This window comes from Prionailurus viverrinus, chromosome A2 (genome assembly GCF_022837055.1).
Source record: "Prionailurus viverrinus isolate Anna chromosome A2, UM_Priviv_1.0, whole genome shotgun sequence".
In the NCBI taxonomy this organism is placed as follows: Eukaryota; Metazoa; Chordata; class Mammalia; order Carnivora; family Felidae; genus Prionailurus; species Prionailurus viverrinus.
This window is the reverse complement of record NC_062562.1, coordinates 127,722,115-127,746,062: the sequence shown is the minus strand read 5'-3', so window position 1 is coordinate 127,746,062 and position 23,948 is coordinate 127,722,115. Positions and strand designations below refer to the sequence as shown.

At 41.4% G+C, this 23,948-nt stretch overlaps 1 protein-coding gene across 5 annotated transcripts in view; it reads left to right on the top strand.

Moving 5' to 3' along the window:
- The window catches only part of ELMO1 (engulfment and cell motility 1), a 594,484-nt gene that overhangs the window by 413,900 nt on the left and 156,636 nt on the right, over nt 1-23,948 (top strand). For all 5 annotated transcript variants that reach the window (XM_047849551.1, XM_047849554.1, XM_047849553.1 and 2 more), the window contains one exon: nt 15,588-15,724. In XM_047849551.1, coding sequence (XP_047705507.1) covers nt 15,588-15,724 — 137 coding nt within the window. The remainder of the gene's footprint in view (nt 1-15,587; nt 15,725-23,948) is intronic.

The following is a 23,948-nucleotide window of genomic DNA, read 5'->3' as shown; positions in this document are numbered from 1 at the left end:
TTTTCATATAATTAAATCATTTTATAATTTTAAAGCACTGAGAATGGTGGCTGGTATATATGAAGCACTATATAATTGTTTGATGACAAAAAAAGATTGGTCTGACTAGCTTTATTTCTTAATCTTTCAGGATTTTAGCCTTTCATTAAAAAAGATAAATTTTGTATCTTCTTTATCAGGATAAGGATCTATTAAGCCAATGAGTAAATCGATGCCCATGAAATTAAGAGTCTACAAATTGTTGATTTCCCCCCAGCACTAAAGTGTAACATTTCAATGGGAATACATGTCTGCTATAGATAAATTGGCAAAAGGAATACCATCTTATACCAACTGTAAGAATCGCATATCCAAAAATTATCTTAGTTAGCAATAGCAAATCTTCATTAAAATGGTGGGTCTGAGAAGAAGGAAATGGAATCAAATTTATTTTTAAATCACAGTAAAGAGGAATTCTAGGAAGTATTCACTTTCTGCTTTAAAAATCTTCCATTGGAGGGTAATTGCTGCCCAGTGAGTGACAGGACAAGGACTCTGGACCCAAACGCTTGTTAAACCCTGGCTGTACCTCCTGTAAGCTCTGTGAGCCAAGCCATGTCACTCGTCTGGGCCTCAAGTTTTCTCATCTGTACAGTGGGGATGATAGTAGCTGCACCAACCTCATGGAATTGTTATGATAATTAAATGAGCAAATACCTGCCAGTAGCTTACAACAGCTCTTGGCACATGCTCACTGCAGTATTCTCAAGTAAGTAACACCCTGTTCTAGGCTGCTCACCTTCTGATTTGCTGAAGCAGATTCCCCAGGTGTCTTGTTATTCAGATTATGTCCTTTTCAAGTTTTCCAGCCAGCTGTTTCTGGTTTGGTATTTAATGCTTTTTCCTTTTGTTTCCTCTTTTTTGGTAAATCTCAGTCAAGTGCCTGTGTGAAGTTTGACCTTTTCCTAAATTATTAGCACAGTGCTTGAGGATGTGCTTCTTAGGGCCTGGTGTTCTGTTCATACACTGAGGGCTTCTCTGTCCCTCCACACAGGCCTGCCCACATAATCCTGGGCAAGAGAGAGATGTGCTTTTTATCATGCTTTCTTTTTTAAGAGGACCGAATGGAACTATATACAGGCAAAAATATTAGGGACTTAACTCTGGTTTTGCTCACTGATATAAATCTCCATCTTCTCAGATCCCACATTGGCAAAAGCATGATTGTCAGTGGATTATTCCCTTAATATCCCCCGTATCTCCCTTAATTCCACCACCCAGGGTGAACGCATTGTTAACACTGTTAGGCAATCCTTGAGGCCTTATGTTCCTTGTGACAGAGTCCCAAAAGGGCCCAAGACAAGCACTGGACCTGGTGTTCCTGGTCTGAATGGGTGTGTGGTAAATGAGGCGGGATGGGAATGGCAAGGGCAAACCCCCTGCCAGGGCCTCGGTGCTGGCTGTTGATCTGCAGAGGAAGGTTACATCTCTGTAGTTTAGGAACGTCATCAGATTTGGTTTTCTTCCCCGTTGAATTTGTGTAATTAATTTGCCTTCTTTATATGGTTCCTTATTGTTCTCCTAAGAGAACACCTATGCTTGGGTTTCAGAAAATTGGGGGAGAGAAGGAGGAGGACTGGGTCCTTTTGCGGGTCTGACAGTTTTAAAGCAGAGAGGGAAGCCTGAGTGGAGCCTTCCAAGTGCCCTTATCACAGCACAAGTGCTGAGATGTGTGTTGTACAAAAGTCGGGGACATCCCTCATCCTGTTCTTTAAGCAGTGCATGAAGTGGGACATAATGGAAACCATAGGGAAGAAAAGCATGTCACTGGAGGCACAAGGGGAGGGACGTGCAGGTAGGTGTTAGTGGGAGGCTGGCCATGTGGGAATGCAGAAATTACTAGACGTTCCTGTTTCTGCAGCAGTCAGGAGGGGGAATCCACCAGGTGGAGAAAACTGAAGGTCTGTAGAGGCACAAGGGAAGGGGCAGACTGGCAAGGCTTGAGTGAAGTGCCCTTAGCAAAGGGATGGGCTTTGGAGGACAACTCCATGGGCTCCATGAAGAGAAAACTCCAAAATTTAACACGTAGAAATACAAGCAGGGGTGGTTAACTTGATAAAGAGGTAGAAACTGTGCTTGATTTTAGGCTTCCTTCAGAGGCCAGAGAAAAGTTAGAGGCAGGGAAGTAGGGTCAGGCTGACAAGTGCTGAATGACTTGCTAAAGCAAGTGCATTTTATGTGAAGAGCTACAGGTGGTCTCTGAGATCTTAAGGAGAGTCATTTACTGAGCAACAGAGAGCAGAAAGAATGGTATGAGGAGCAAGCCCTGGCATGTCCCCTTCCCTTAACTTCGCATTTAATGAATTCAGGATTGCTTATTTTCGGCCCCTTTTGCCAGCTCTCTGGCTCTAGCAAAGGCTCTGAGCCTCAGGTCAAGGTATAATTCGTGGTCACGCAATGGCGTGCCCGCTTCTTGCTGGACTTTCAGTGAGGCATATCCTAGCTGCTCCTGAATCTGCCTCTATCCCAGCATAACCTTTGAGTGCCCATCTCACATGGTTGGACAGGCAATTATTTATATCCATGCTAAATTTGCTGTATGACAGTCTCTTAATGTGCCGCTTCTCAGAATAATTTTCCTTATAAAGGAAGTTTTAACAAAGGCAGGCAGAAATTTGCTTTTTGAATATGTTCTTCTTTGCCCTGCCCTGGATTATTGACCATTCAACCAGAATTTTCCTACTTCCCAACCCTCCACTGCACCACCCCCCCACAATGCCGCAGCCACACCATCCCCAGAAAAGTAGGTAAAATATATTTAGCAAGGTAAGTATGCTTTGCCCTTGGTTTTTGCATCGCTAACTCACACCACAAACTTGATACTCCTTCCCAGAGAATTCATTTTTTTTCTCCTCTTTTTTTTTCCTTTTTGGCCCAAGAAGAAAACCCTTTCTTAGACCTGTACGTGGATCCAGAAATGATTATTTTGCCAACAGATAAAGAGATAAGGTGTCAAGGACCCAGGTTCCCTTTTCCTGAATGTCTTAGTTGTTTCAGCCAGAGGACAAAGGAAATGTGCATGCAGAGCATATCAGCAAGACGATTTTTTAATTATAAGCAAACTTCCACGGGTCACTTAGCTTGCTCTTATCAGAAATCTTAATTTAATGGAATTTCTGTGCATTTTTTCTTTTTGTTAAATGTCTCTCAAGATGAGGGTGGTACTGCTGCTCTATGACTTTCCACGGGAACTGAGTACCTTCACGAAGGCAAGTTAAAATAAGATTTTAAAATAAATAAGAGGGACGCCTGGGTGGCTCAGTCAGTTGAGCGTCCGAATTCAGCTCAGGTCATGATCTCATGGTTTGTGGGTTCGGGCCCCGGGTTGGACTCTGTGCTGACGGTTTGGAGCCTGGAGCCTGCTTCAGGTTCTGTGTCTCCCTCTCTCTGCCCCTCCCTCTCCTCGCACCCTTCTCTCTCTCTGTCTCTCAAAAAAAATTTTTTTTAATTAAAAATAAATAAGATTTCACCGCAAGCTAACCCTTGTATTCAATTCAACATTTGGAGGGGAGAATTACACATCAAAATTGTATTCTGCACGAGGTTTTATGATTAACATTTGTTGAGTGCTTATTATATGACAGGCACTGTGCTAAGTGTTTTATGGGAATCCTCTCACTATGTCTTCACCCAGTTCTACAAACTATGAGTTACTGTTATTGTCATCATAATAAAGGACTCAAAGACATTAAAGAGCTTGGTTGAGATACACAGTGAAGGTGCAGAGGGAGAATTTTAGCCCTAGTCCTAACTCCACAACTGACATTCCTAGCCACTTTAGCTCTAAAGTTCTTATCTGGTTTACCATTTGTCCTTAATGCACTAAAATATCAAGTAAGTAGATTCCAGAATAACAGCACCCACAAAGTACCTGAATTTTAATTCCATCAAAAAGAGAAAAAATAGAGTAAGAAAAGAGAAGGGAAGGCATTACTTCATCACTCTGAGTCTCCAATGCTGAGGTCTTCAATGAAGTCTCCAAAGAATTAGCTGATCTGTTTCCTGCCTGCTCCTTCAGCCTCATCTTTTATTCATCTATCCTTGCTTATGTGGTCAAGGTCACACAGATAATGAGTGGCAGAGCCAGGATCCAAGCTTAGACAGATGGGCTCTAGCACTATGTTCTTAACCACCTTGCTAGTTGAATGGATGGATAACAGGTGGACATGGACATATGGATGGACAGAAGGAAGGAAGGGAGGGAGGGAGGGAGGGAGGGAGGAAGGAAGGAAGGAAGGAGGGAAGGAGGGAAGGAAGGAAGGAAAGAGCAAGGAAGGAAGATTTGTGAATGAGTGAGTGAATGAAGGAACCAACCAAACCTGTGATAGCTTTTCGGCACCTGCAGTACTCTTCACTGAGGTCAGGATCTTCATTTGCAAAACAGCAAGCATATACTTACCTATCCAACAGGTGACATTATACTGAAGTCTGGGTGTAGAGAGATGTACCTGACCAACTTCAGAAGCTAATACCACTTTAGGTAGTTGGACTAGGATGCCTAAACAGACAGGTTATATGCTTTTTTATCCAGTTAGTCAACCTGGCTAGTAAAGTGCCAAATCCCTGGTTCCAGAGATGGTGAGTAGGGCAAACACAGCACTACTTTTGAGAAGCCCATCTAAGTTATCTGCAGTAGTTTTATCATCTAAAATGTTATTGTCCCTTTTTGATCACCTAGAAAGCTCACATTCTATTTTTTAAAGTTAACTTTTTATGAGCGTAACTTAAATGCATAGAAGTGTTCAAATCCTAAAAGCACAGCACAGCTCAATGAATTTTCCAACTACCAACTAACTAGCTAGTTAGCTAATTTCTATCTAGATCAAGATAGAGAGTATTATACAACCATCAGAGACCCTTCTGGGTTGCCCCCCCCCCCGATTTTTATCTGGAAAAATAACCTGTTTCCACTACCATAGGTGAATTTTGCCTGTTTTGAGCTTTAGATAAACAGGATCATATAGTATGTTCTCTTTTGTAATGTTCAACATTATGTTTTCGTTCATGTTATTATGGATAGTATAATTTTTAAAAAATCATTTCTTTGTGGTAAATATGCTGCTGTAGGAATAAGCTATCATTTATCTAATCTCTTGGATGGACATTTGGGTTGTTTCAAGTTTAGGGCTATAGCAAATAGTGCTGCTCTGAAATTTCATGTACATTTCTTTTGGGGCACATATGTATGCATTTCTATTGTATGCATTTCTATTATATGTTTGGGGAGAATTGCTGTGTCATAGAGTATGAAATTTTACCTCTGCTAAATATTATTAAGCTGGTTTTTAAAGTGGTTGAGCCACTTTATGCTTGCATCAACACTCTATGAGAATTCCTCTTGTTCCACATTTGTATCCACACCTAGTATTTTCTACCTTTTCATTGTAGCCCTTCTGGTGGATGTTTGAAAGTTTATTTATTTATATTTACATTTTCCTGATGACTGAAAAAGCTGAGCACTTTTTCATATGTTCATTGGCCACTTAGATACCCTATTGCATGGAGTGCCTGTTTACATTTTGTCCATTTCTCAATGTCTTTTTCATACTGACTTACACAGGTATTTATATATCATGGATACCAGGTCTTTGTTAGATAATGTTGAAAATGTTCTCCTGTGGTTGCCATCCTACTATATCTTTTGATAAATAGAAGTCCTTGGTTTTAATATAATCCAATCAAACATTTTCATTCAGATTAATGATTTTTTGGTCCAGTTTAAGAAAACTTTGGTCACCTCAAGGTCATGAATGTATTTTATATTATGTAGAAGATTCATTGTCTTTCCTTTCACATTCAGAACTGTAATCCACTTAGAGTTGATTGTTGTAGATAGTGTGAGGTAGGGAATCATAATTTTTTTTTCCAGATGCATATACAATTGGCCCAGCAAAAGCTTTTGAAAATCCACTACAGTGTCCCCTTTTTCATAAATCTAGTGTCTGTATATACAGGCCTGTATCTGAACTCACTGTTCTATTCCATTTTTCTGTTTTTCCATCCATAGACTAACATCAAGCTGTTTTAATTACTGTAGCTTTATAATGTCTTTGCATCTGAAAGTATAATTTCTCCAAATTGGTCATTTTAGCTACATACAATAATAATTATTTTGCTATTAAATCTGGTAACAACTGGCATTCATTAAGTGCTCATTTTATCCCAGTTAATATATGAATCATGTATCACTCTACATTTAATTCTTGCAAAAATCGGATGAGATAGGAGGCATTGTCTTTCTTATAATGAGGAAATTGGGGTTCAGAGGTAGTAGAAGTTGATCAAGGTCATGTTACTATTAAGCAGTGACACCAAGTTTTGCACCGGCCAACCTCGCTCCAGAATTTCTGCTTTTTTATTACCACACACTGCGTTGCCTGGAAGGACTTGGGTCCTTCTTGCTGAATTGGCCGCCTTTTGGTGCTAGAGTCTGATTTTCAGCCCTAACACTACAGTCAGTTATTTTTTTTTTCCTCTCTCCATGTCCTTAAAAAAAGCCCATAGGGAAAATGAACAATGAAGCATTGGATTAGCTACAGTGTGGATTTCATACTATTTTTAGGCATGATAGAGGAGAGAAAAGAATATCTAGAGTTCTGTTAAACCAGGCTTCAGGAGCTGGAAAGAGCTGAGCGGGTTTCAAGCCTCTGATCCCCTGTCCTGAAATAGGTGGGGTGTTAGCTTCTATATTGGTGGAACTCAGCAGCAGTTGGGGAACTTCAAATTCTTTGCCCTTACTCTCCTTTGTTCACTTCTCCCTCCTACAAAAGGTTCTGAACTTTCAACATCTTCCCACACAGTACCAAAGCCCCAAAACCAAGCCATTACAGAATACCAGGTCTAAAAATAGAAAACTCAAAGGCTACAAGGGTAAGAATTTCTACAAAGGTATAAAGGTAGAAGTATACATTTGCATCTGAGAATTCATAAATATATTATCTAGACTGACCCTAGAGCCACAAATAGGTCTGATTTGAATTTTCATGCTGCAGATAGCTAGTAAGATTGTATAACTGCTCTGGCAGTTTTGAGGTATTAAACGCTTTTGTGTGTATATGATTTATCCCTTTCTTCCTGCAGCTCACAATTTTAAAACAAAATGCATTTTGTGTTAAGCCAGAGCTTATTTCTTTTTTGGTAAAAATAATCAGAATTTGCCTAGTGCTTCCCGAATCTGTGTCCCTCTAGTACCCGCAAATGGATCCACATAACAAGGGTCATAGACAGCATGGAACAGAGCTTTTTGGCATCTCAAAAATTATATTTATCTTACAAAACTCCTATGAAATAGCAGAAATTTTGTGCATTTGCCTGTGTTGTCTTGCCATTCTATCTTCAGTCAGGTAATTTTCTTATGTAATGGTCTGCATTAGGTGATATTAATAGGTCTGAAAGGGTATTAAAACATCTAACAATTTTCTTATGAAAAAAGAGTTAAGTACTAGCTCATCAAACATTTCTGAAGCCTAGCAAATGTCATTTTGATGCTTTAACACCCTAAATGAAATGTGTAGCCATCCTGTCATTCAAGGAAATAATAATTTAGGAAATAATTGTAAGTTCAGTGCAGGTGCAGTCTGCAAGGTGTATAATTGTTGTTGGGCATTAGGGAGTTGAAAATACATTATCTGGTGTGTGTGTGTGTGTGTGTGTGTGTGTGTGTGTGTGTGTGAGTGTACGTGTAGTTTTAGAATTTTAGACTTGGCAGGAATTTTACCAGCCCATTTCATTCACAGGTAAAAACTGTGGAACCCAGGGAGCTAACATGACCTTCTGGAGGTTACAAGTAGCACTAAAACCCATCCTCTGTACTCATCTTCATTGTTTACTTCCTGTTCAGTGGTAGCCCTTGACCTCTGACACTCCAGTGACAATACGCACCTCATCTCACATTATCCAGCGGAAAATAGGAACAAATCTACTTTGAAAGGCAAAGTGTGACAAAAGTGTGTACAGCATTCTTATTTTTATTTTTAAAACTTACGTGCATGGATTATAGCTGCTGTCAAAGCTGGCCTATTTATAAGTGAATTAGATGTCAGCGAATTAATAAGAACCCATTTTACCCTCAGCCCTGAAAATACCTTAATATTCCAGAGTTAAAAGACCATTAAGTTGATTCTTTTTTACAAAGTAGAATCTCATTGTGTTAAAAATAGTGTGCTTGAAAACAATTTGGTTTTTAAAAAGTCTTACTATTTTTGGCTCATTGAAAGTTTCTCTCTAAATTTCATTTATAAAAGCATTGCCTAGTAGCTAAATATTTTTTTCTTTAGTGTTTTTATTTAAAAGAACAACAGAATAAGCCTCACCCTCTGTGTTTTGTTTGTTTGTTTGTTTAAATCTCTGAATGAAGAACTCTATTCTGGAGACTCAGGCCATCCCTATATGCTGATGCAAGCCCCCACTTCTCAGTGGGATGGCCTGGCCCAGGGTCCACGTGATATCCGATAAGCATCATCGTTCTTTTGGTTCACCCCTGCACTGACCTTGCCTCTTATAGTCACTGTTTCCACTGAATCCTCACAGCAAACTAATGGAGTTTATACCGTTGTTGCCCCGGTGAACAGATAAAAAGACTGAGGTATGGCCAGGTGAAATGACTTGCCCAGGTGACTCAGCAATAGTGAAGAAACCAGGATTGGAACCTAGGTCTGCTCCCAGCGTCTTCACCCCCTTTCTGCCTTGGTGAACTCTGGGCAACCCGATGTGCCTTTCTCACTGCTCTTAATGACAAGAAAGGAAAGCAGATCAGGCAACCTGGATGGGTTTTTCCTGCCTGATAATCCTCGGTCTTGAATATCTGCAATTTGAACATTTTAGAAGAAAAACATATGAATACTTAATGCTTTATCCTTACCTCTCATACTGGAATACCCTTAAACAAGGAGTCATGAATCCCAAAATACATCAGAATCTTTTCCTCGTTCCCTGTATGACATGTCAAGGAACAAATTGTTTTTGATTTATTTTTATTGAAGTGCAGTTGACACACACAATATTATATTAATTTCAGATGTACAACGTAGTGATTCAACATTTATACACATTGCAAAGTGATCACTGTGATAAATCTAGCTACCATCTGTCACCATACAAAGTTGTGACATACTATTAACTGTATGCCCTATGATGTACGTTGCATCCCCTAGCCTTATTTATTTTATAGTTGAGAGCTGTTTGTCCATTCCTCACTGCAAGGGATGAGTCTTTTCAAGGGGTGTAGGATGGGGGCGCCTGGGTGGCTCTGTTGGTTGAGCATCCGACTTTGGCTAAGGTCATGGTCTCAAAGTTTGTGAGTTCAAACCCCACATCAGGCTTGTTGCTGTTAGCGCAGAGCCCACTTCGGGTCCTCTGTCCCCCTCTCTATGCCGCTCCCCTGCTTGCACTGTCTCTCTTTCAAAAATAAATATACATTAAAAATTAAAAAAAAATAAGTATTAGATGATGACAAGCCCGTGTCTTCTTGTGGAGGATGCAAACACTGTCTCTGGTGAGAGAATGCTGGGTTTGATTCTAAGCCCTGTCACTGCAAGTTACATAATTTCACTGCTCTCACTTTTCTCCTCTGTGAAATATGGGTGATAACAGTGACCTTGTTGTTATTGAGGAGTCAGAGTTAGGACAAGTAAAACTCTTACAACAATAGCCAGCACATAACTTTAAAAAAATTTTTTAATGTTTTTATTTATTTTTGAGAGACAGAGCATGAGTGGGGGAGGGGCAGAGAGAGAGGGAAACAGAATCAGAAGCAGGTTTTAGGCTCTGAGCTGTCAGCACAGAGCCTGACACGGGGCTTGAATTCATGGACCACGAGATCATGACCTGAGCCAAAGTCGGACACTTAACCAACTGAGCCACCCAGGCACCCCTGGCCAGCACATAACTTTAGGTAATTGCTGGCAAGTGCCCTTCTTCTATTTCTGCTCTTCGAATCCCCTTTATCCCCCCATGATATATCCATTTAAGTTGTGTTTTCCAGTGCTGCCATTCCTAACTAGGAGCACAGACATGACTGCTAGTCAGTCTGGAGAATCACTCCTGCAGGGAATGTGTTCTGATGCTAACTTGATCCTGCTGTTAGCAATGGCTGTCTTGTCTCAGTGTTCTTAGTCACTTAGGCCTGTGGTTTCAAAACACAAAAGAATAAAATAGAGTACTTTCCCCAGGATCCTTACTGTGTGGCTTCCATTCGCCCAGCCTCCACCACTTGCCTCTTCCTTCCTCCCTCGCTGGAATGGAGAGGGAATTGTGCCCTAATGCATTGACTTCAGGGGTGTGGCCCTCTGCCTGGGGACAATTTCACTGTTTCCTGTACTTGTTTTTTTTTCTTTTTAATGTTTTTTTATTTATTTTTGAGGTGGGGGGAGGAGGGTCAGAGAGAGGGAGAGAGACAATCCCAAGCAGGCTCAACGCTGTCAGTGCTGAGCCTCATATTGGGCTTGAACCCATGAATCACAAGATCATGACCTGAGCCTAAATCAAGAGCAGGGCTTTTAACCTCTGAGCCACCCAGGCGCCCCTCCTGTACTATTTAATGAGCATTAGCAGCATTTTTTATATTACCAGCTTAAAAGAACCTATGAGACTTGCATATTATTTGGAGGTTTGAAGTAGAGGATGGAAACTTAGACTTACTGTGTGTCAAGGCCCAGCCTCTGCCAGACACTTCACCCTCTATAGCCCTAGGAGGTAACTAGTAGCATGTTTATCTTACTGATGAGGAAGCCAAGGAGAGAGATGCTTGTATCACCAACCCTAATGAGAATTCAAATCAGTGCTTACCTGATTCGGAAATTTATATTCTTTTCATAATACAACCCAGTGGGAAAGAGTCAGGTGCTATTTTTCTCTGGAGACAGTGTTGATTGGCCAGTGTTGATGGGTGCATATACACTCAGCATGTGACATTTCAGCTTTAGGATCTGAACTTCCCACTTGATTTTGACCTAATCAACAAGAATGATTGGTTGGCCCCAACCCCTCCCTATCAATAGGATCCCAAAGACCATTCACCAGATTTTTCTTCTTCCCTTCCTTATCTCCTAGAAATGTTAAAGTCTTTAAGAAGCCATATACTGCAATGATAATGATGACAAAAATAATACTTAATAGCCATTGTTTACTAAACCTATCTATGTGCTAGGTATCTTATCACATATTTTATAAACATAATCTAATTTGATGGTTATAAATCTTATAAGGTCATATATTTTACAGATTCAGGGAGTTTCGTTGTCTGAGGCTACATAGTATGCTAGGGAGCATCAAATCTGTTCTTTGAATGTAGTTCTGTTTGACTGTAACCATTATACCATCCTGCCTCCTCATTCTTACTTTCTCCTTTCTCCCCAGCCTCTGGTAATCTTGAGCATGTGTTCTCTTATGCTAATATCCGTGTGCTTGCATGAGTTTAGGTTTCCACATCAGTAATTTCATGTGTCTAAGAGTAATAGAAAGCCTGGAAACAGTGACTTAAACAAATCATATACAAGGAATTCCTTAGGAGTTCAATTCAGGATTGATATGGTGATTCCACAGTGCCATCAGGAGCTCCTTCTAATTGTCTACTCTAAGGCATAGCCTTCATTTTTGTGCTGGACATGAAGTTGTGTTCTGAACCTGAAGAAGTTGAGGTGTGAAGGCAGAGGAAAAATGAACAAGCCAGTCAAGTGTCCTTCCTCTTGTAAAGGTCTTTCCTGGAAAATCTACCCAGCACTTTCCCTGTATCTATCATTGGTTGTGATTGGGACATAATGGTCACTCTTAAGAGAGACTAGAAATTGTACTGTTTTTTAGGTGGGTGCATTGTTGCAATGAACAAATTTGGGGTTTGTTAACATGGAACCCAACCTGTTAATTTCTTGAAGTAGGTCAAATAAATTCATCCACTGTGACTCTTCCCCAGGGACTGACTATCTAGGGGAAACTTGGTGTGTTCCAGAGGCTGAGAATATCTTGAGAAGATGAAAGAGTTGGTTGACTAAAAGCTAGAACCAGGTAGACTATGTCGTGTATTCAAGAGAGTTGTCAGGGGGCACCTGAGTGGCTCAGTCAATTGAGCGTCTGACTTCGACTCAGGTCATGATCTCACCGTTCATGGGTTTGAGCCCCATGTCGGGCTCTGTGCTGACAGCTCAGAGCCTGGAGCCTGCTTCAGATTCTATTTCTCCCTCTCTGCCCCTCCCTGCTCATACTCTGTCTCAAAAATAAACATTAAAAAAAATTTAAAAAAAAAGACTTGTCAGGAGTGCAGCTTGACCTGACCGAGGGAAAAGAAAGGTAAGATCTAGAAGAGGAGTGTGACCCAGTGATTTGAATCCAACTCTACTTGGATCAGGACTAGTAGGAAGAAAGCAGAGGAATCCTAGACTCTAAATATACTCTAAGCATTAATAGTTAAGGTGATGCTACTTGTAAGATTTTACTTCATAAATATCTTCTCTGGATATAAAAGCAGTACTTTAATATTTGTATTGCTGGGGGAGGCACAATAGAGGAAGAGTTAACTGGGAAACAGAATGAGAAAATGAGAACAACAGACAATGATGGGCTTTGATTATGGCAGTTGGAATCCCAGCTCCACCACTTGCAAGCCTTGTGACCTGTGACCTTGGACAAGTCACCTAACCTTTCTAACTCTTTCTTTCTTTTTTCTCTTCCCCATCCATCTAACTCTATTTCTAATTTAAAGAAAAAAGAAATTGATAATATCTTCCTCATGTGCTTGTTGTAGCAACTAACAACAATGTAGACCTAGTGCCTGACATATGGCTGTGGCAGTGGTATGGCTGTTGTCTGGCAGTGGCTGTTGTTGGTACTGTCACATTGCTAGATGTTGTCCATCAGCAGGTGCTGGCTGTACACTTGCTGTGAGTCCCACTGGACTGGGAGGTCAGGATCCTGGTTTCTGTTGAAGGAGCAGTGCAAGAAGATCTGGGAGAGTGGGTGGAGAAGTTAATTTTCAAAGCAGCAGTCATAAGGAAGTGGCCTGAGCTCTTGTCAAGTAATGCAGGAAGCCTGCTGGGTCAACTAAACTGCAGGTTTCAAATGCTCATTTAGGGCCACCTAAAGAAAGCTCATGATGGAAGGTGTAATTTCTCCAAGATTTACCTTCCTTATATATAAAATGAGGATAACCATCATGCCTACCTACCAGGTTGTTGGGAGGGGAATACCAGTAGAGCTCCCGGTGCATTATATGCACCCAATAAATATTCTTTATTATTAATGACGTTCCTTCCCTCCCTCTTCACCTAAGCAAGTGCAGGGTTTGTTGGTCTCAGTTTTGTTTGGTTATCTCAGCTTCAGTAATCCCATAAAAACTTTAACTAGGGCATAAAGTACAAACATAATCGCACTGGGTCCAAAAGATACTGTGATAATGTGATTAATAATGAGTACTTGGATGGCAGTAGTATTTCAGAGTGCTTCTGTGGACTTGTAAATTCCATTGGCTTCAGTGCTTGGGAAAGTGAGACTGACAGCTCATTGCCCAGGGCAACAAACACACAATCCACCTGTGTTTACATTCCAAGTTCTTCAAATAGCTTTGTGTCCCAGGTCAGAACTTCACTTTTGCCATTTTTCTGCCAGTAACACAGGCTGGGGGTTGGGGTGACATATGTTCTTGCTGCTGATTTCTCAGATGTGAACAGGCTTGACTAGAAGCTGGGGGGAAATCAAAGAACAACCCATGTTCCTGGAAATGATACGCTGGCACAACATTCTTTATCATCACCACCACCTTGCTCCATGTTGGTGACAACTTTTATCCTTTCAAAGCACTTGCCCATGAGTCATGTCATTTGATCTCTCTGAAACCGGTGGAGAAGGACAAGGAGATTTCATTTCCATTTTTTTAGTTAAGAAAATCAAGGCTCATGGGGTGCCTGGGTGGCTCAGTTGGGTAAGCCTCAGACACTTGATCTCAGCTCAGGTCATGACCTCACTCACGGTTGGTGAGATGGAGCCCTGAATTGGGCTCCACGCTGACGGCTCGGAAGCCTGCTTAGAACTCTCTTTCTCCCTCTCTCTCTGCCCCTCCCCTGCTTGCCGAGAGTTCTCTCTCTTTCTCTCTCAAAATAAATAAATAAACATTAAAAAGAAAAGAAAAGAAAATTGAGGCTCAGGAAGTGGCTTGCTCCTGATTGGCATGGGCTGGACTTAAACCCACATCTTCTTCTGCCCTCAGACCCAAACCTTTTCTACATGACTACAAGTTGCTGCTAGCCTGTGCCCTTACCTTGTCTGGAATAAAATAGCCTCTGTGTAGCTTTATATCTACCCTTATAGAGGTCTGGAATCCACTAAGATAGAGGAGCTTGGGACATAAGAGCTTGTGGCCTTGCCAGGGCAGAGTATGTTTGCTTAGGTTTGATTAGGGTTCAATTGCTGGGCCTGCACCGGAGGATTCTCTCCAAGCAGAATCAACCACATGGCAGGCACAGGGCTTTCCACAAGTACAGAAGGTCTTTGCTGTAAGCCCTGTTCATGCCCTGCAGCCATTCCTCTCCCGGGCTTCTAGGGCTTGAAATTCTACCATTTGGAACCCTGAAGACTAATTGGCATTTAAAGAGATTCTGATTAAAATAGGAACTATTTCGCTATACATAACAGCTTATATTTAAAAAAAAAACTTATGGTACTGTTTTTGGGGGGAATCACAAAATCTGGCTCTTTCTAGTGTCCTCATCCATAAGGCATGAACCATAAGAGGCATTGTAAAGATCAAGTGAGATGTATGTAAAAGGACTACAAAAATGTAAGCTTGACAGTTAGCAGGGAAGAAGGGAGTGGCTGCGGTACTGTTCTGGGAAGAAGGAGAGAAATAGGCACAGCTCGAGCTCAGAGCACTGGGTCTGATGTGCAGAAACCCTGCAACGGGGAGGCAGGAAGGCAGTCTGGCTGATTTCACGGTTTGGTCCAGGACTGGACCATTCACGGCCTTCAGAGCCATTTGGGTTGCTTTGACCTCCAGCCATCTGTGTCTGGAAATGTAAAACAAATGGTTAATGGCATCAGATGGTATATGATCTTAAATGTCCCCCTGCTTACTGCCATAAGAGGGAAAAGAGCCCCCTGGAGAAATAATCGAGGATGCTATTTTCAAAATTGCAATTAATTGTGTGCTTGGGAAAGCTCATCCTCTGCCAGTTATTCTGGTGAGAAAGGAGAAATTAAGAGTGATGGAGCTATGACTGAAGGCAGTTTGAATCATCTTTATAACGTCAAAAAGGCAGATACAGAGCCCATATTCAACACCAGGGATCCTGGAAAAAAAGCTATAAGTTCATGTCTTAGGGTGGGTTAGGAGCTGACTTCCTTCAATCAAAATATGTCCCTTGGGATAGGTCTGACCGTCTGACCTTCAACTTCACAGTTGCCCATGGACACTATCATTAGGTTTCTTTTTCAAAATGCCTTACTTCCACCGTGGCTTGAGCCAAACGTGCCTCCCATCATCTCTCTTTGGGACACCCACATGTGGCTGTGTTCTCTCATTTCACTCTGCAAACTTTCTCTTATTTCCCTTCTCTTTCTTCCAGCTAGTGAGACCTGCAACGACTTCCACCCAATGTTCTTCACCCATGACAGATCCTTTGAGGAGTTTTTCTGCATCTGTATCCAGCTCCTGAATAAGACATGGAAGGAAATGAGGGCAACTTCTGAAGACTTCAACAAGGTAAGGTGAATCTGAGGCAGAGGCAGCTTCCTTTGTCTCCCAAGGAGCCTCACCTTTGTATGGTTCCTTAACTGTGTGTGGAAGGCAGATCAGGAGAATGGGGACAACTGTGATTTTTAGGTTGCCTTGTAAATGAAAAAAGGAAGACATACCTGTATAGATGGGAAGCTTGTGTTGGCGATGTTCTCATCTCTCTAGGGATAAGCCTGGAGCAGTTTTGTTCCTTTTGACTAACTAAACTGGAGTCACCAGCAGAGACCCTTTCTTGAAAAATATTATCTAGAGTAACTTATTCCGGCATGAGTCCACATGCCTTGTTATTGCAACACCCATCGGATGCCTCTCTCTCCCCTTGTGCAGTGGCTGTTGGAGAAAGAATGAGATCAGGAAGGCGGCTCTTTCTAGGTAACTTGGTTTCTTTGTGGATTATGGATGTGTTGAGATAATCTGCCCTTTGCTGTGTCAAAAAGAGTTTTTACTAAAATGCAAAATCTCTTTCAGGGAGTTTAGTAAATTTATATGGAACATTTTTTTAGTTTGCAGAAAGCATTTGATTCTTTGAACAGACGTCTTCTTTGGTTTTCTATAAGAGTGTAAATTTCCCATTTCTGTTTGTGAGTGAATGTTGGGTACCAAGAAGAGTGTTGACCAACTTAGAGAAGGCAGAAGTATCATGTAAACTTTTCACGATAAACAATATCTTTATCCTTAGATAAAGGCCTTGTTAACAGTAATCACATCGCTAATGATAACTGATGGTTGAGACAGGTGTATTCAGGACAGGTATATTGGGAGAGGTCTTCAGTACTTTTAATTTGCTACTGTTTATGGATCTGGGTTTGCTTGGCTCCATCACCCATACCTGCTGACCTGGTACTGGGCATGTAAGTGTTGTTGCTAAGAGTCGAAGGGTCTGACCTCACCATCATCCTATGGGGACTTCATAGCTTGTGCTTGGGGCATAATATAATGTCAGAATTCCAACTGTGCTTCATGTTCTTATTGGTCTTTACCTCCCTGTCACCTTTCCTCTGAACTCACAGCCCATCCTTCTTTACCACCATGTTTCTGGTTTGTGGCACCTGGAACTGATAGCAGTTGAAAACAAAGGAAACCATGAAGAGGAAATGATACTCTTTGCTGAGCCTCAGTTAGGTTCTAACCTGACTGTCCCCATCAGCATAATGATCTCACCTGCAGTTGTAGCAGACAAATGCCATTCTATCTTGGTCACCTTGGGCCATCTATTTAATCCATTGAAATAGGCACCAGTGACATGGAGAGCCCTGATGCGTAAGCTACAACTGGAGCTGCCAAGGGTCTCAGCAGCGATGCACAGGCACAGGTATGATTGAAGAAGGGAGGTGAAGGAGAGAAACCCAGTAATTCTGTAGCCTCTTGAGTGTACTTCACTTGATTAGGAGGGACGTGGCAATTCAGGTACAAATCATCCTCTGGAAAGAGGAATGAAGGAGCAGGGAGACGTTCGTACAAATCAAGCCAAAAAAAAAAAAAAGAGAGAGAGAGTTAAAAAGTCTCTGAAATGGCCAAGGCTACTCTGCCCCTGGATCAGAGCAACTCTTCATGTACTACAGTGTTTCTGAAAGCCATCTGGTCTTCAGCTTCTATGTTCATGGGCCACCTGTCCCTTCAGGAGAAGGGAATCCACTGGCTGGCCTGTGTTCTGGCATCAGGTGTCTGCTTGCTTGCTTTTTCTTTTTTTTTTTAAGTTTATTTTTGAGAGGGGGACAGAGCAGGAGCAGAAGAGGGGCAAAGAGAGAGGGAGAAAGCGAATCCCAAACAGGCTCCATGCTGTCGGTGCAGAGCCCAACACAGGGCTCCATCTCAGGAACCATTAGATAATGACCTAAGCCAAAATCAAGAGTTGGACCCCGGCATCCTGTCTGTCTGCTTTCTGAGAGGATTTCATTCACTCTGCTTCTTCTGAATTACAGAAATTGGCATTTATGTCAATGATAATGATGTATATATTATTGTTGTTGACATATGCACAGATGAGATATTTGGAAAATATTACCAAATTTCTGCAGAGGAATCACTCAAGACGGTTAGCACTTAGATGCTTAAATCCTACAGAACATGTAGTTTACAAAATGGAGCCCCAAGAATACATTGTTGGCAAAGGTGACCAGAAGCCTCTGTCTTTAGGAAGTGAGCATGGCTCTCAGGTCCCTGTGGTTCATCGTGGCCATGTGCTTGGGTCAGTGGTAATGATATCCTGCCTGTGCAGGGTGAGGTCCCTGACGTGTCAACTCTGCAACTTTTTATAGTTAACTTATATGGCTGTAAAAACTGTCTTCAGCAAGATGTCTTCAGCAGGTTTGGGGGATAGTGTTTCATCGTGGCCCTAGTGCCATCTTTTTGCATCATCTGCCGATCGTAGATGTTCAGTGTCACATATGTGCTGCCAAGTAGTGATGGCGGTTTATGGCTGCGAGTAGGCAGCTGGAAGCCTGAGAGCCAGAGGGTCTCATCCTATGCACACATATCCATTGGTCAAGAGTGAATACCAGTGATGGAAATGACCAGGGATCTAAATTTTCCATATTAAATGTTTTTGCTATGGTTGCTTTTTTCTTTTTAGTGTTACACATGCCTTAGTTTTGTAAACAGAAGAGTGTATCAGTTAATGTACTCTTTTGTCATGTGTGTACTAGTTTTCTATGGTTGCTGCAACAAATTGCTATGGACCTCATAGTTTAAACAATACAAATGTACTATCTTATGTATAGTTCCATAGGACAGAAGCCAGAAGTGGGATTCATGGGTTAAAATTAAGGAGTCAGCAGAGCTGTGTTCCTTTCTGGCTGCTCTGGGGGCGGGGGAGGGGGGGGAATCCATCTAGTGTTTTCCATGTTCTAGAAGCCAACCTGCATTCCTTGGCTGGTTGCCCTTTTTATCTTCAAAGCCAGCCAACCACAGGTCCTATCCTTCCCACATCACACCTCATCACTCTGATCCCTCTTTGGCTTGGATCTTTCACTCTTATGGACCCCTGTGATTACATTGTACCACCTGGGTAATCCAGGATAATCTTCCCTATTTTAAGGTCAGCTGATTAGGAACTTCAGTTCCATCTGCAACCTGAATTCCCCTTTGCCATGTAAAGTAACATGTTCACAGATTCTAGGGATTGGAACATGGACATCAGTGTGGGGCAGGGGGATATTTTTCTGCCTACCATAATATATGTTTAATTTGTAGGTATATTAAATTTGTATCTGTATTTATGCATATCAATTTAAAATATTGAAACATGGACGGATGAGCTTTTTGTTGTTGTTGTTCTATTAGCTGGTAGACCAGCATAATACCAGTCAGAGTTCTGCTAGTGGTTGCTCAAGTACAGATTTAACTATGTCCCTTTTCTTTTATGTCTCTGTTCTGCTTCTACCAGCCTTGTGAAAAAAGATGGGCTCTGTATGAGGGCCTCTAGGTCAGTGTCTTCCTGATTTTTTTCCTGCTGCTTGTCTATCAACCACTGCTCTACTTTGCCAAATAATAAGTTGGAAAAGAGAGAAGGCTGAAATTTTAATCAATTCACCTTTCTTCTTGCTATTAATTTTGTAGCAGAAGCTATTGAATTTAGGAACACACATGGATTTGGGGTTATTGGTAGGTTTAATGCTTTCCTTGTTTCCAAAGATTCCCCAAATGTGAATTCTGAATATCTTAAAAGAGCCCTTCATGAGACACACTTTCTTTTGAACTTTCTTGGCCACCATCTCAGACTGTTGCCACTTTGAACAGAGGCATGGATGGCGGATTTGCTTGTCGACCTGTGACCCCCAGTTCTGTAAGGACTTAGCTATCTGCCTTCTTTAGCTCATTACTGGAGAAACAGTATTCCTCAATCCAAAATTCTGATTTTACAAACAATACCGGATTCCAGCAGATGCAGGAATTTCTCCTACAACCCACCTTGCTTGGGACACTAGTTTATAGATATCTCATGCTTAGTGGTTACTGCTTCTGCTGGAAGCAAATGTTTGGAAAAGCATCACTCTTCTTGCTGCTCCAGACTTGGGAAGCAGAAGATGGGATGTTTTTTATTTATATGAAAGAAGTAGAATTAGAGAGTGATTAAAATATTTATGGTTTGAAAAGTACTTTCTTTCAGTTTCCTAATATAGCAGTCCCTGCAGAATAATCCATTGATTCAGGCCATTGAGTTTGTATTCTGTTTTTGCCTTTTGTTACCAATATTTTAGAGCATGCATTGTTCATTTTTATGGGCATTAGAGAAGAGCTCAAAATGCAGCTGAATATCTCGGCACACAAGTGCCCCATAATCATTTCATTGAAGCCCTCATTTTTTAAGCAGAGTAGGAAAGAAGACAATAAGTGATTTGGGTAGTTCAGGTCTGGGAATCTTATTTAAAGCATTTGTTGCCGACCATGCCACTTTAAAAATTCTAACAAGAGTATAATACACTTCAAAATTGATATTTATGTGTAGCAGTGTTTTTCAGCCTTGCCTGAACATTAGAATCACCTGCAGGGCTTTTGAAACTTCTGTTATCCCAGTGCCCAATTGCACAACATAACAATTACATCTTTGGGGTGGGGCCAAAGCTCTCATGAAGATTTTTCATTAAGGTGGATTTGATCGCTAAAGGTGAATCACATCTGTGGAATGACCATTAGTGGATACATGTAACACAAATCACCAACTAGTACATATTGTATACATCGATGAAGTAGTATGCCCATTGGTTTGTAAGACCTGGTTGTGCTACTCAGGAGCTCTATGCCTGAAAATAAAAAGGCCAGGGGGTGGGAGGAGGCAGGAATACCAGTATCCCATTGCCCTCTCTTGTGGTGCTATCATACTAAATTGAAGTATTAAATGTAAAAATGCTTCAAGGAAGTAAAATGTCATATGCAGTTGTATTCTTTTGATATGTAATAAGATAAATCCTGTCTATGAGAAATGAACAAATTGTCCTTTTCAAAAGAAAATGGGTTTTTTTGGCCATTATGTTAAACAAACAAAGAAGGAAACAATGAGAAAAGTGAAGCTGCGTATGTGCCACAGATTGAGTTCTGAATGGAATGAATGGCATGAAGTTCATTTAACTTTGGCAGAAATAGGGTTTAAACTGAAAATCTCATGGATTTGGGCAGAAACAATTTCGGTCCCTTAGTTTTCCATGTGACAGGCCGTGAGCAGCAGGCTAAAACTCAGGTTTCACAAAGATCAGGTGTTTAATAGCTGGAGAGAGTTAAGGCCTCTCTAGCCATTACCTAGCAGCCCAGACCTCTCTGGGGATGTCTGCACCTTCTAGATACCATCCAAATATTTGTTCATGGCATTGGGGTTACTTTAGATGTTATCCAAATCAGCACTAAAAATGAGATCAAATGACTTTGCCATGCTTTCAAATTGCCAAAATGGAAGAAATTAATGATTTGAAAAATGCAGTCACTCTAGAGCAAAAGCACTATTTTAAAACTTTACCCAGCAGCATAATATGCAAAGCACATGCGATAGAGGTTAGGATCTCAGGCTTGCAGATGAGAAATCACCCCTTAAAATAGGAGAGGCTGTGCACAGAGAGAACCCAGGGCCTTCAGACAAAGCCGCAGCTGCCCCTGGCTAGGCTACGAGCTCCGTCTGAGTCAGTGGGAGAAAATCTCAATTAGGAAGGATTGGAGAGCACAACAGAGGAAACATCCTGGGAAGTCCTCTGGAAGATTATCCATGGAAAATAGCCACTAACTAGTCACATCTAATGGATTACGGTGTGGTGTAGAAAAGGGATTGTTTGAAAGCTTAAAGGCAGTGATGGCATGAATAAGAAAGGGAAGTATGTTCACTCCCCGAACTGTTTCCAGTTTACTGACTTTCTGTGCATGCTTTTCAGGGGGCAATTATATATTCAGGAGTCCCCTTCCTAGGCCAGCTCAACTTCATAGTGGTGCAGACAGCGCTCTTGTTGGTTAGCTAAGCTGGCCTAGGGAATGAAAGGTGGTCTGTAACTCTCGCCATGAATAAACATGAATACCCTCATTTGCATGAGGCAGGTGACTGTAAAATATCTTGGAGCAAGTTGTGAAAGGAGGCTTTGTGCATCCGTGCCCAGGGGAAGCTGGGGAGGACTCGGAGTTGTTTATCTTCATTAGAATTCTATCTAGGGCTGCTGTTATTGATCTGAACCAGGCCTGGGCTAGCTAATAAAGTAGGTGTATGTTTTAATTGAAACATGAATATTTAAGTAGAGGAGAATTCTTTTAAAGGGCCCTGATGTACAAGGAGGCTATCCATTTTTCAGCTGTCTAGGCCATTTACAAGTATTTATTCAAAAAGCTTCTCGTGTTTCACAAAGGTCTTTAAGGTTTGACACAAAGGAAATCGTACTTCCTGTAGAAGCAAATGCATTATATGAATAGATTTATTTTTTCCTTTGAGGCTTCCTGGTGGGTAGGTAGCAGAAGTTTTGAGAGTGTGTGTGTGTGTGTGTGTGTGTGTGTGTGCGCACTTAAATGAATGCTTTTAAGTTATTCACTTAAGGTAGTGTTACTCTTTTTTATGGAATTTGCCACTTCCATTTGGACAGTAATCAAGATATGTCTTCTACTGTCCTCATCAATATGAACTGTGCTGTCTAGAGGCAGCAGGAAGATTGAGAAAGAGACCAAGTAAGATTTTTTTGCTCCTCCAAGAACCAAATTTCTCCCTCTGGGGGCACGATTCCCTGACCCATTGAGAATGCAAGGTTGGAGAGGAGAGAACCAAGGCTGAATGCAGCTGGAGTATCTGGTGGCAATCCTGGCCAAGTGGCTCCCCACTGGCAGTGTGTTCTTGAGAATGTCCTTTAGGCCTAGATTCCTTCTCATCTTTAAACTGGCAGTAGCAAAAATAACAATAACGACAATAGTAATAATAACAATGATATTTCCCCAAATCACAGTGAAGATGAGGCCCTTAAAGCTTGGCTTTGTAAATTGGCCCATACAAATGGGACCATGTGCTGGTCTCAACAGTCATAACCTAAATTGACAGTCATTTGCACTTGGTTGTGTACTATAGTTGGCCTGCTTTGATTTTCCAAGGTAGTTTGTTCAAATACCTATAAATACAGATTTTTCCATACCTCTGTGTGAAAATCCATTGAACTTTGGTTTGGATGCAAAAGGAGATGTTGACTGCAATGAGGACAGATTCCTGAGCAAGGAGGAAGTCCTCTCTGTGTGTTTCTGATCACAAGGGATGCCCCTCCCCAGCCTGCCCACAGATACCCTGCAAGTGACTGAGGAGCTTAGCCAAATCTCAGAGGCACAGCACACTTGTCATTCTCTCCCCAGCCAGCTGCATAGCCTTGTGCAAGGGATTCAGCCCTGTGAGCTCCAGATTGCTCATCTGTGAGATGAGAATGGGAAATCACTGCCCCTAGGCGGGCTCTGAGCTCTCTGGACCACATCGGGCAGATAAACTACTTGGCTCAGTCTGGCCTGAAGCAACCACTAGGTGACACGTGTTTCTAGATGCCTCTGAAAAGGAAAAGGATAGTTATGGCAACACTAATAGCAGACATTTCCAGAAAAAAAAAAAAGCTTTTCCTGTGGATTTAGTGATTAAGGTAATAGAATACCCATCCCACCATATTGTCCTCGTGGTCCCAGCTGCACAGGGTCTGTATGACTTTTATGAGAAATGTGAGAGTGTTCATAAAGTGGTCCATTTCTAGGGATTGTCCCAGGTCGTGCCATTAATAGCCCAGGGTATCTCCTTCTGAAGGGGTTATATCCTGAGTCATCCAGAAAGAGTTAGATTTTGTTGACTTTGTTTATGTAATTTCCCTAAGAAATGGTTAAACTGTTTAAAATTTGTTCAAGAATCAACTGTTAGGTTTAGTTGGCTGAAACATTGCTAATGTGTTTTTCTTTCTTGATGTTCTCTTTCTTAACGTTAACTGGAGCATTTATAAAAATGATAATTACCATGATTGAGTCTGTGAGTAATTTTGGATAAGCCTGACAATAGTAAATCTACATCTTAGAGGTTCCTTTAGGTGCAAGGTCTAGCTTTGAGTTCTCCTAGTTTCCAGTCTTCCTGGAGTCAGTGTCTCTTTATAGGTATAACATGTGCTAAACTGACACTTGCTAATTAGGAGACAAAAAAATTTATAGGTTCTTCCACTGGACAGCAGTAAGATACATGAGTCCCTTGGTTCATCTGCAGATCATCTCTGAACATGAA